The following is a 12,661-nucleotide window of genomic DNA, read 5'->3' as shown; positions in this document are numbered from 1 at the left end:
TGTTATCTATGATGGGAAATCGGGGAGGCAGGTAGCCTAGTGGTTAGAGCGTTGGGCCAGTAACCGAAAGGTTGCTGGATTGAATCCCCGAGCTGACAACGTACAAATCTGTCGTTCTGCCCCTGACCAAGGCAGTTAACGCACTGTTCCCCAGTAGGCCGTCATTGTAAATAAGAATTTGTTCTTAACTGACTTGCCTAATTAAATAAAGAATACATGAAATAATTCACTGATCCTGAAGTGAGAATGGATGGAGGGTGCATTCATTCTATCTTCCCATTCAGAATCAGTCAAGAGACCCAGGGCATGGAACCCTTCCTGACAAGTGTATGAAACCGTACACAAAATGTAAATATGAACACATACTAACAGATTCCCACCTGTAGCAGTGCGTCAGTGTTCTCATTAGCCAAGGCTGTCCCGGATGATTAGCACAGAGTTAGTTAGTGTTTCCGTTGGCGCAAGGCCCAAACACACAGAGGTCTAATACACCAGTCACCTGGCTGTCATTACTTGGCTGTCATCACCTGGGCTTGGGTCTGGCTCACCTCACCTCATCTTACAGGATGCCATTGCCATTACTCATTAGAACTCTTCTTGTCATCCTCTCTGCTCGCCTCTCAATTAGATGCAGGGCTGTTGTCACTCATTAGCACACAACCCGCTCTCTCGCTCGCTCTGTCTTTATGTTTTCAATTTCTTTGTGGGTCTCTCTCTCCCTTTCTCTCTCTCTCTTTCTGTCTCTCTCTGAGGACACACATGCAGCGCCACCAACATGTTACAAAGGATGACAAAAGTGTTGCATCACCTGTCTCCAAGTTGAATTATGCATTGTTCCTGTTGGCTCAAACATGTCTGATTTATTGATGAAAGGCAGGGAAGGCTTCCTGGTGTATATATCTCTGTCTCCATGATGTATTAAGTGCTCCTTTTTGGTGTAAAACCACATGACTGTTGAATGAACCTGGCAACAAAATTGCAGTCATGTAGGCTAGTGTTTTTGAGGTTCAATTTTGTTTGTATTATACTTCTGTTTCATTTCACACAAGCTCCTAAACCTTCTGTCCTTGAGACTGTCTCTGTCTTTCAAATGTTCAGACTGAGTGCTTGTGTTTCTGCTTGACTGCGCCTTGAGGCAGATTTGAGTACACTCTTAGAAAAAAAGGTGCTATCTAGAACCTAAAAGGGTCCCCATAGAACCATTTTTTCTTAGAGTATACTCAAGTATAGGCTTATATTTTTTAAGTATAGGCTTGTTAACCGAACCCTATCCACTAGTGGCCTGTATTTACTACAGCAATACTACAAACACTAGATAGGTGATGACTGAATTTGTGTTACTGTATTCAAGTACAGCTGCAGTGGATCTGAGAGGTGTGTGATGTAGCATGCCAACCAGCTTTAATTATCTCTCTGTCAGTAGAAATCTTGTTTGTTCTTTCTCTTCTCCTCTCTTTTCTTCTTTCTTTATTTTGTATTCAGACAGACCCCCAAAAGTGAAATCTTCGGTCTTAAGTGTCCTGACTGGCACCACTGTCTGCAAGGCTCCACTGTCAGTTATCTGGAGTGGTACAGTTTGACAGTTGAAACACTGCTGCTGTTCCCTGCTATAGTTTTGTCAGTGCTTTTCTGACACATTTACCATGTTCCTCTGTGTGTGATATCTGTGCCTTCTGCCTCTGGCTGGTAAACAAGCGTTGCATCTCCTAAACACCCTGTCATGGAGATATTCTCACTGAACACAGAATCTGAGGCATTCTCACTGAACACAGAATCTTCTTTTTACAAAGTCTATTTTCAACAGAGGTAGAAGTGCCAACATCCGTTTTCTTTCTTCTCCAGCTCCAAGCACAGATGTATTGTAGGAGTATACCCAGCAAACCGGGAATATTGGCAGAACATTAGCTAAGATTACCATGAAGTTCTAGTTAGGGTTTTTTCTAACATCAGGATGACAACATCTCAAAATCTTTCAAATAATGTTTTTGATTAAAAAAAATAAAGATGTTTAAAATTAAATGTTCTCCTAACATAAAAATAAATCCCAGCAAATCAACGTTTTAAAGAACTCAGAAAGGCTGTTCTGTCAACATTCTTGCAACATCAAATTCATTTTTTGTGAAATCTGATACTAATATTATCTGAATGTCAGCACAACTGAACAGGTTTTTTGTTTGTTTTGGGTGTGTTTTGGGTGTGTTTTGGGAACCTATCTCTTGTCATATCCCCACAATGTTCTCACCTTAATAAATATTTTAGGAACTTTTAAAGAACAGACAAAATGTGTTCTGGGAACGTTCTTGCAACATCAGGCGTATGTTTTATACAAACATTGTATAATCATCAGCACAACTGGACAGTTTTTGTGTTATGAGAACATTTGCCGCAACCTAACAAATGTTCTGGGAACTTCTGCAGAACCAATGTTGGTTTGCTGGGTACACTATAGATCATGTTTTTGTTTTTTTACACTAACCGCAAGGTAAAATACTTACTAAAAGGGACCTTCATCTTCTGTCAGGTTAAAAAGGCTAATTTATTTCCTCCCATCCCCAGTTCACTTTTATGCCATGAATATAATGACTTAACAATTCAATCTACAGTCTCTCGTCCAGTCCCACTTAACAATTTCCTCTCCCTGCAGGTAAGTAGCTGCTGTCTGCAGCGTTGAGCTGCGTTGTCCTTGAAAATAGCTTCCATTAAATCTGCCTGTGCTTTGTACCTCCCAGTGTGGAGTCAGAGGGAAGTGGGAGGGTGTAAATGGCTCTGGTAGGGGAAGGAAAGATTATTTGGAATATATTTGATTTTTGCTTCGGTCTGGAGAAGAAGTGATCATCTATTTCTAAGGGACACAATGGGGGAGGGTTACTATCTAGTCCTTGAAGTTGAAATTGAAAATCAAGTAGGATCTATATCTGACAGAAGTATAGAATGGCTGTATTTATGAGTGTGTAGATAGATGTATTTACAAAAAACTAATTCAGTGGAAGCATGTTGTTTTCCCAGTTTAGAGATTGAAATTCGAGAAGTCCATATTTTGCCGAAATGTATTCCGCAGCCACACTGTTAGAATGGAGGAGAGCGCTACACATCTCAGTCAAGTGATGATATCATATCAACCTATAGTGACTGTTCATTTTGAATATCAAAGATCAGAGCTAACTGGTGGAAGAGAAGGGGAATCCAAGGCATAGAGGAAAGCAACTATACCTCTCCAATGGAAAATACTTCTTAGCTGTTATCAAGTTCACAAATGTCCTAAAATCTGTGGACAGTTTACTTTCGGATGTGTTCAAACTATCAGTGACTTACTTGACTCATTCCTTTTAGCTCCTAGTTGAACAACTGGCCTCAAGCCATCATTAAGACAGGGTCTTTTTGAGATTGTCAACTAGGAATCAACTTCAACCATAAAGGTGCCATTCTGAAAGTCAGAGTTTAGGAGACAGGAGGCTAAAAGTAGTGGGAAGGAGATAGCCTTTGGTTCTGTTCTGTTGCATTGACCTCTGATATAAATGGGAGGGAGAGAGCCCTGCTGGTAGCAGTACGGTGACACACACAACACACACACAAATATACACACACGCTGATGCAGTCTGCAGTGCTCCTTCACCCCCATCTCTCGTGTGTAGGAGGAAGAGTATTGCTCCTCTCAGTACGTCTGTCCCCCAGCAGTACAAGGTGTAATACTGTCCCTCTGACTACCACAAAGACTAGTGACACTCAATTTGAACAATTAAATCCATTTTAATCCCACTTTGAAACATGATCCCACTTTGAAAATAAATTAAACCTTCGAGAAGAAAATAAGTTAAATTCAAAACTTCATAAACCTCCCATGATGTTCTCTGAAGCAACTTTTACCCTGAGGCAAAGAAAGTACAAAAGAATTGAAGACGAGCTTAAAGTGGATACGTATCTGGATGGTGTCTAATGTAGTAATTTACTATACAATGATAATGCCTAGCCTATTTTTCTCCAGTTTCCACCTTACATCACTGTATACTTACATTTAATTGTTTAATTTCTACAAACAGTAGTGCTGGAAGGGGAGAATGGAGCACAGGGAAGGCAGTATACGGGCCTCTTGCATATATACAGTATATGTGTTATATGTACAGTGCCTTCAGAAAGTATTCACACCCCTTGCCTTTTTCCACATTTTGTTGTGTTACAAAATTAGATTAATATGGATTTAATTGTAATTTTTTATCAAGGATCTACACAAAATGTATGGAGAATAAAACACTCTTGATTAGATATATTAGTATTCTACCCCGAGTCAATACATGTTAGAATCACCTTTGGCAGCGTTTACAGCTGTGAGTCTTTCTGGGTAAGTCTCTAAGAGCATTGTACACCTGGATTGCACAATATTTGCCCATCATTCTTTAATATGGCTGCAAGGGGCAGTATTGAGTAGCCAGTTAAATGGTGCTCATTTCAAACGGCCTCGTACTCAATTCTTGCTCGTACAATATGCATATTATTATTACTATTGGATAGAAAACACTCTCTAGTTTCTAAAACCGTTTGAATTATTTCTCTGAGTGAAACAGAACTCATTCTGCAGCACATTTCCTGACCAGGAAGTGGAATGTCAGAAATCGATGCTCTGTTCAACTTCCTGCCTATACATGGGCATGATACGTAAGAGTCTACGTACACTTCATACACCTTCCCCTGGTTGTCAAGAGGCGGTGAGAGAAGAAATTTCGTGTTTATCTTGGTCTGAGGTGGAATTAAAGCTCTTTGTATGACGTGACCGTCCATTTCCTGTTTCTGGAGCGCGCGAAAGGGGACATGGATTTGCCTTCTGTTTAGCTGTCGTTATGGACGACTAACATCTCCGGTTTAGATTTTATTTGATACATGTGACCATATCATCGTAAAGTATGTTTTTTCAATATAGTTTAATCAGATTATTGAAATTTTTTCGGGAGTTTTGCTGTGTTCCGTTCTCTGACTTTGTTGACGTTGGAGAGATCCGTGCCACTTCGCAAGTGCCCATGCTAAATGATGAGGGAAATTTGCCGTTCCAGATCCAAACAACGACTGTTCTGGACAAAGGACACCTTGTCCAACATTCTGACGGAAGATCACCAAAAGTAAGAAACATTTTATGATGCTATTTCTAATATCTGTCGTGCATGTGAACTGGTCGTCGGCGCCCAAGTGTTTCTGGCTATTGTGGCTACGCTAATATAACGCTACATTTTGTTTTCGCTGTAAAACATTTAATAAATCGGAAATATTGTCTGGAATCACAAGATGCCTGTCTTTCAATTGCTGTACACTATGTATTTTTCAGAAATGTTTTATGATGAGTAATTAGGTATTTGACGTTGGTGTCTGTAAATATTATGGCTGCTTTCGGTGCAATTTCTGATTGTAGCTGAAATGTAAACTATGATTTATACCTGAAATATGCACATTTTTCGAACAAAACATATGCTATACAATAAATATGTTATCAGACTGTCATCTGATGAAGTTGTTTCTTGGTTAGTGGCTATTTATATCTTTATTTGGTCGAATTTGTGATAGCTACTGATGGAGTAAAAAACTGATGGAGTAAGAAAAGTGGTGTCTTTTGCTAACGTGGTTAGCTAATAGATTTACATATTGTGTCTTCCCTGTAAAACATTTTAAAAATCGGACATGTTGGCTTGATTCACAAGATGTGTACCTTTCATATGCTGTATTGGACTTGTTAATGTGTGAAAGTTAAATATTAAAAAAATATATATTTTGAATTTCGCGCCCTGCACTTTGAGCTGGCTGTTGTCATAAGTGTACCGACGTCGGGCTTGCACGCCAAACAGGTTAAACAATTATTCAGGCTCTGTCAAGTTCGTTGTTCATCATTGCTGGACAGCCATTTTCAAGTCTTGCCATAGATTTTCATGCCGATTTAGGTGAAGACTGTAACTAAGCCACTCAGGAACATTCAATGTCGTCTTGGTAAGCAACTACAGTGTACAGTTGAAGTCGGAAGTTTACATACACTTAGGTTGGAGTCATTAAAACTATTTTTTCGACCACTCCACAAATTTCTTGTCAACAAACTATAGTTTTGGCAAGTCAGTTAGAACATCTACTTTATGCATAACACAAGTCATTTTTCCAACAATTGTTTACAGAAAGATTATTTCACTTATAATTCACTGTATCACAATTCCAGTGGGTCAGAAGTTTACATACACTAAGTTGACTGGGCCTTTAAACTGCTTGGAAAATTCCAGAAAATTATGTCATGGCTTTAGAAGCTTCTGATAGGCTAATTGACATCATTTGAGTCAATTGGAGGTGTACGTATGGATGTATTTCAAGGCCTACCTTCAAACTCAGTGCCTCTTTGCCTGACATCATGGGAAAATCAAAAGAAATCAGCCAATCAGACCTTAGAAAAACATTTGTAGACCTCCACAAGTCTGGTTCATCCTTGGGAGCCATTTCCAAACGCCTGAATGTACCACGATCATCTGTACAAACAATAGTACTGTCACGTCCTGACCTTAGTTCCTTTTTTATGTCTCTATTTTGGTTTGGTCAGGGCGTGAGTTGGGGTGGGCATTCTATGTTTTTCATTCTATGTTTTGTATTTCTATGTGTTTGGCCTGGTATGGTTCCCAATCAGAGGCAGCTGTCTATCGTTGTCTCTGATTGAGAACCATACTTAGGTAGCCTTTTCCCACCTGGTGTTGGTGGGTAGTTGTTTCCTGTTTTGTGTTGTGTCACCTTTCAGGACTGTTTCGCTTTTGTTATTTTGTATTTAGTGTTCAGTTTTAATAAATTTAACATGGACACGTACCATGCTGCATTTTGGTCCGATCTTTCCTATTCCTCGTCCGAAGAAGACGACGATCGTTACAAGTACGCAAGTATAAACACCATGGGACCACGCAGCTGTCATACCACTCAGGAAGTAGACGCGTTCTGTCTCCTAGAGATGAGCGTACTTTGGTGCGAAAAGTTCAAATCAATCCCAGAACGCGTCTTTTCGTGAAGATGCTGGAGGAAACAGGTACAAACGTATCTATATCCACAGTAAAACGAGTCCTATATCGACATAACCTGAAAGGCCGCTCAGCAAGGATGAAGCCACTGTTCCAAAACCAGATTACGGTTTGCAACTGCACATGGGGACAAAGATCGTACTTTTTAGAGAATTGTCCTCTGGTCTGATGAAACAAAAACTATAACTGTTTGGCCATAATGACCATCGTTATGTTTGGAGGATAAAGGGGGAGGCTTGCAAGCCGAAGAACACCATCCCAACTGTGAAGCACGTGGTTGCAGCATCATGTTGTGGGGGTGCTTTGCTGCCCGAGGGACTGGTGCACTTCACAAAATAGATGGCATTATGAGGCAGGAAAATTATGTGGATACATTGAAGCAACATCTCAAGACATCAGTCAGGAAGTTAAAGCTTGGTCGCAAATGGGTCTTCCAAATGGACAATGACCCCAAGCATACTTCCAAAGTTGTGGCAACAATGTCAAGGTATTGGAGTGGCCATCACAAAGCCCTGACCTCAATTTATAGAACATTTGTGGGCAGAACTGAAAAAGCGTGTGCGAGCAAGGTGGCCTACAAACCTGACTCAGTTACACCAGCTCTGTCAGGGGGAATGGGTCAAAATTCACCCAACCTATTGTGGGAAGCTTGTGGAAGACTACCTGAAACATTTGACCCAAGTTAAACAATGTAAAGGCAATGCTACCAAATACTTCTGAACTTCTGGGAAATTGATAAATAAATAAAAGCTGAAATCATTTTCTCTACTATTATTCGGACATTTCACATTCTTAAAATAAACTGGTGATCCTAACTGACATAAGACAGGGAATTTTTAACTAGGATTAAATGTCAGGAATTGTGAAAAACTGAGTTTAAATGTATTTGGCTAAGGTGTATGTAAACTTCCGACTTCAACTGAATATTTGGCCTTGTGTTTTAGGTAATAGTACTGCTGAAAGGTGAATTTGCATGTGTGTTCATGCCATAATATGGACTTGGTCTTTTACCAAATAGGGCTATCTTCTGTATACCACCCGTACCTTATTGGCTCAAACACATTAAGAAGGTAAGAAATTCCACAAATTAACTTTTAACAAGACACATCTTTTAATTAAAATGCATTCCAGGTGACTACCCCATGTGGTTGGTTGAGAGAATGACAAGATTGTGCAAAGCTGTCATCAATGCAAAGGGTTGCTACTTTGAAGAATCTCAAATATAAAATATATTTTGATTTGTTTAACACTTTTTTGGTTACTACATGTTTCCATATGTGTTATTTCACCGTTTTGATGTCTTCACTATTATTCTACAATGTAGAAAATAGTAAAAAAAATAAAGAAAAAGCCTTGAATGAGTAAATGTGTCCAAACTTTTGACTGGTACTGAGGTGGACAGACACTTGTGTGAAATCACAGCATGTGTCTGTGTCTGACGAATGTTCCTCCAGCCAAGTTCTCGGTTGTTGAGCCAGTTAGAACAGAACAGAGGAGATGGGTTGGGAGGCTCAAGGGCAGTGGACGGGGAGGTTAGTGGTGGCCCATGGTGGTCTAGTCTAAAGAACAAAAGAGATGGGAGGCTTTGGTGGGCCTCGTGGAAAGATCATCAGGTGCGATCCCTACAGTATTTTATTTATTTTATTTCACCTTTATTTAACCGGGTAGACTAGTTGAGAACAAGTTCTCATTTACAACTGCGACCTGGCCAAGATAAAGCAAAGCAATTCGACACATACAACAACACAGAGTTACACATGGAATAAACAAACATACAATCAATAATACAGTAGAAAAATCTATATACAGCATGTGCAAATGAGGTAAAATAAGGGAGGTAAGGCAATAAATAGGCCATAGTGGCGAAGTAATTACAATATAGCAATTAAACACTGGAATGGTAGAATGTATTCTTCCCTCCCAAATCTCTTTGATTGGTGTTGGTAACAGGTATTGGGAGTTTCCTGATTGATTAAAACTGTCCTCCTTTTTTGACATTATCCGCTATTCATAAATTGTTTATTGACCTACACCGCAACTAATATTATGAATTTCCTAATTGTCTTTGTAGTCCTGATAGCATCTCTGTAGTGATGACTGTGTTCTGATGCCTATTGCCTCTAGGGAATGGATGGATGTCCTCAGCCCTCCCATTATTCCTCCTAGCCAGAAGAAAGGGAAGGGGTCAGAGGGCACAGGGGACCATCGGAGGGGACCCCCGACCAGAAGTACAGGCTTGGCTCAACACACACACGCACACACATGCACACACACACACACACACACACACACACACACACACACACACACACACACACACACACGTAAACCTATAGAATCCATATTGTTTTTTATTCTCAGAAACCTGTGTAATGGCACCACCGTCACATTCTGCTAATGGAAATGTTTCACAGGTGTCAGAAGTTAGGCAGGCTGAAATGTTAAGGCTCTCTTTAAAGAAGACACAGGGTGGAAACGAGGCAGAGCGAGGAGACCCATAAAACTAGGACCAATTAGGGCTATAGATCCCAGGAGGCTGCAGCTTTCTGTTCTCCCCGTGACTCCACAGGTCAGAGACAGTCTCGTTACAAGGCTGCGCTTCTAAAGACACGCCTGCGGGGTTAATTGGCAAAACCTTTCCAATTTACAACATCATTTTAAACCTCTGACACATTGTGTCTCATAATTAGTTTTCATTATCATCCATTGGAGTTTCCAATTAGACACAATGTTTCTCCCAGAGCATTCCATTACCTTTTTAAGTAGTTAACTGCCCGTCAATTTAACAACTAAAATAATGGCGGTTAAAGCAAGGGGTTGGAAATTACATCACCTTTTTATTTAACAGCTTTCAGAATGTGTCTGTGCGGTATTCTGAGGTATGAGGATCCTAAACGTGGCTGTGCTGATTGATGTGAAGAGAGTGTCTGAAATGGCAGAGGAGAAGTTAAGATTCACCTGGGTCCCAAGGTCAGCAGACCCTTACAGCCTCCCAGGAACCATTTAATTCCGCTAAATAGTTCTGTTCACAGGGTAGTAGGGGTACAGATTCATGGCTTACACAGCATGTGTCTGGTGTTGGCAGTCTCTTCAGTCGTGCACTTACAGTTCATACAGGGTCTTGTTCAGTTCTCGACAAAAGGAATATTTCCTAAGAGGAAATCAGAACGCTTGTTCACTCCAAAGGAGGCTGGTAGGAGGAGCTATAGGAGGATGGGCTCATTGTAATGGCTGGAATGGAATAAATGGAACAGTCGAACGTGGTTTCCATATGTTTGATGTGTTTGATATAGGGTTACTAAAAGAGGGTATATTATTGGAAACTTTCTAAGTTTACCAGTAAACTACCAGAATTTTGGTATATTTCAAGGATTTTATGTAATCTATCACAAGACATCTAGTGGCCCTTTTGGGTACTTCAAATTATCACAGGTGTCTGTAATAATCACGTGTAAAATATATTAAATAAGATGATTTTAAAATAAAAAATAGAATGACACAGTTGTAAAACATTATATTAAATATAAATCATCAACTTAGTGAACACCATTGGTGTTTAATATGAGGGCTTCAGCATGAAATATCCTTTATATATTTTTTTACACATTTTATTTATTTTACTATGTCAATATGTATTTGATGTCAATATTTTGGCGTCAAACTGGTGGCAGTATTATATATTAATTTTTAAAAAGTTATTCAGGTATAAATTACCAAAGTTAGAATAGATTGCCATCGATTTTCTGTTAATTACAAAACTTTGGTAAATTCCAGGTAGCTTTACAACCCTAGTTTGATACCGTTGCATTTATTCCATTTCAGCCATTACAATGAGCCCGTTCTCCTATAGCTCCCCCCACCAGCCTCCTCTGGTTCAGTTGTACTCTTCTATTTATATATGGGGGGTAATTTATAATGTAGTGAGCTAAATGACCGAGTGGCGCAGCGGTCTAAGGCACTGCATCTCGGTGCTAGAGGCATCACTGCAGACCCTGGTTCGATCCCGGGCTGTATCACAACCGGCTGTGATCGGGAGTCTCATAGGGCGGCGCACAATTGGCCCAGTGTCGTCCTGGTTAGGGGAGGCCGGGGCAGGCCATCATTTTAAATACGAATTTGTTCTTAACTGACATGCCTAGTTAAATAAAGGTTAAATAAAAAAATGTAAACGCCACCTTTGCAATCTCATCAAAAGGTTTGGCACTTGTGAGAGAAAAAAATGACAAAGGAAATAAAAAGGGTTGGACCTCTTAATGTAACCGGTTAAGGTGTTGGAAATTGGAATAGTAGGGAGCCAGGTTGACGTCCCAGTCGGGCTACCCCCCCTGGTGTATGTGCATGTTATGGTATGTCATAACTGCATGTTCCTCCTGTTTGTGTTTCAGGGGCTGATGGATCAGTGAATGGAGGAAATGAAGACGAGGAGGAGTACCTGAATCTGCTCTATGATCCCTCTCTTAACTGCTACTTTGATCCCCAGTCTGGGAAATACTATGAGCTGGTCTAATTCATCAAGCTTTTTGATGAGCAAAATGCAGGAAAAGAACAGAATGTTCATGTTCACTGCTGGAAAAATAGATTTTTTTTGTTTTACTTAATTACGCTTTTGTGAACTATTAATGAGCCTTAGAAAATATTTATACCATTCTGTTATCCTCGGTTGTATTTAATATGGAATGGTGAGGATGCTCTTGTAATTAATTGTTTATACAGTGACTTTTTTAAGTGTTCTGTACTGTATAGTGTGTATGCAGTAGTGTGTGTGTCATGTGTGTCCTCTACACATATTTGTGATTAAACTTGTTTGTTTTATCCTTGGCTCAAATGTTTTTGTCCTTTGTTCAATTTAAGTGGTTAGACTTAGCCAGGGGCGGACTGGGAGAAGAATTTGGCCCTGGCATTGGATCCACACCAGCCCACGTCACTGTGTGTGCCGCCAACTCGCCGTATCTGTCTCAGCATCTTCTCTGCTGTCACTCTGTGCTTCTTCTTGTTCTCTGTTTGTCTGTCTGTGTCTGTCTTGCCTGTCTGCTTAAGCCTTATACGTTATAAAAGCCAAGCCAATGAATTAGGCTATATTGCAGATGAGTGCCTGTCAAATGTGTTCCCCTGAATCAACAGTAAGTGTTAATTACTATTACAGGGCATCAGACTAACATTTAGTGCCACCAACTTTTACAGTTTTTTTTGCCACCAACTTTTACAGGCACCGGCCCATGTTTTAGTTTGACCCAAATCATAAGCATTCATCTTATAAAGTAATTCATAGTGCTTTATTAATATTAAGAAGTATAATAAATACACTACTGAGGTAGGCCTATTCAAGAAATTAGTTGTTTCATCTAATATGTCCAAGAAAAAAATATTTTGGTGTGTGTCAATTTCAACCAGCCCATCTAACAATAAAATTATCCAGCCCATCTGGCATTTTCCAGAAGTGCCAGATGGCCAATCCACCCCTGGACTTTGCCTACACAAGGCTTACAAGACAAATCAGGACTGCACTTAAATAGATGATCTTCATTTTTCCTGCACTCACTCTATTACTATGTTGATTTCACTGCTTATGAAATGTTAATATTATATTATAAACATTTATTTCAGACAATTTCCCCCCCCAAATATTCCCTCAATTTATGCAG

At 39.9% G+C, this 12,661-nt stretch overlaps 1 protein-coding gene across 1 annotated transcript in view; it reads left to right on the top strand.

Annotated features, from left to right (window-relative positions):
* The window catches only part of cfap20dc (CFAP20 domain containing), a 56,552-nt gene extending 45,026 nt beyond the window's left edge, over nt 1-11,526 (top strand). Inside the window, exons 14-15 of the mRNA XM_038965466.1 lie at nt 9,144-9,247; nt 11,405-11,526. Coding sequence (XP_038821394.1) covers nt 9,144-9,247; nt 11,405-11,526 — 226 coding nt within the window. The remainder of the gene's footprint in view (nt 1-9,143; nt 9,248-11,404) is intronic.
* The last annotated feature ends 1,135 nt before the right edge of the window (nt 11,527-12,661 follow it).

The sequence above is a fragment of the Salvelinus namaycush genome, chromosome 2 (genome assembly GCF_016432855.1).
Source record: "Salvelinus namaycush isolate Seneca chromosome 2, SaNama_1.0, whole genome shotgun sequence".
NCBI classification, from domain to species: Eukaryota; Metazoa; Chordata; class Actinopteri; order Salmoniformes; family Salmonidae; genus Salvelinus; species Salvelinus namaycush.
The sequence above is the reverse complement of the archived record's forward strand: the minus strand, read 5'-3'. Positions and strand labels throughout refer to the sequence as shown.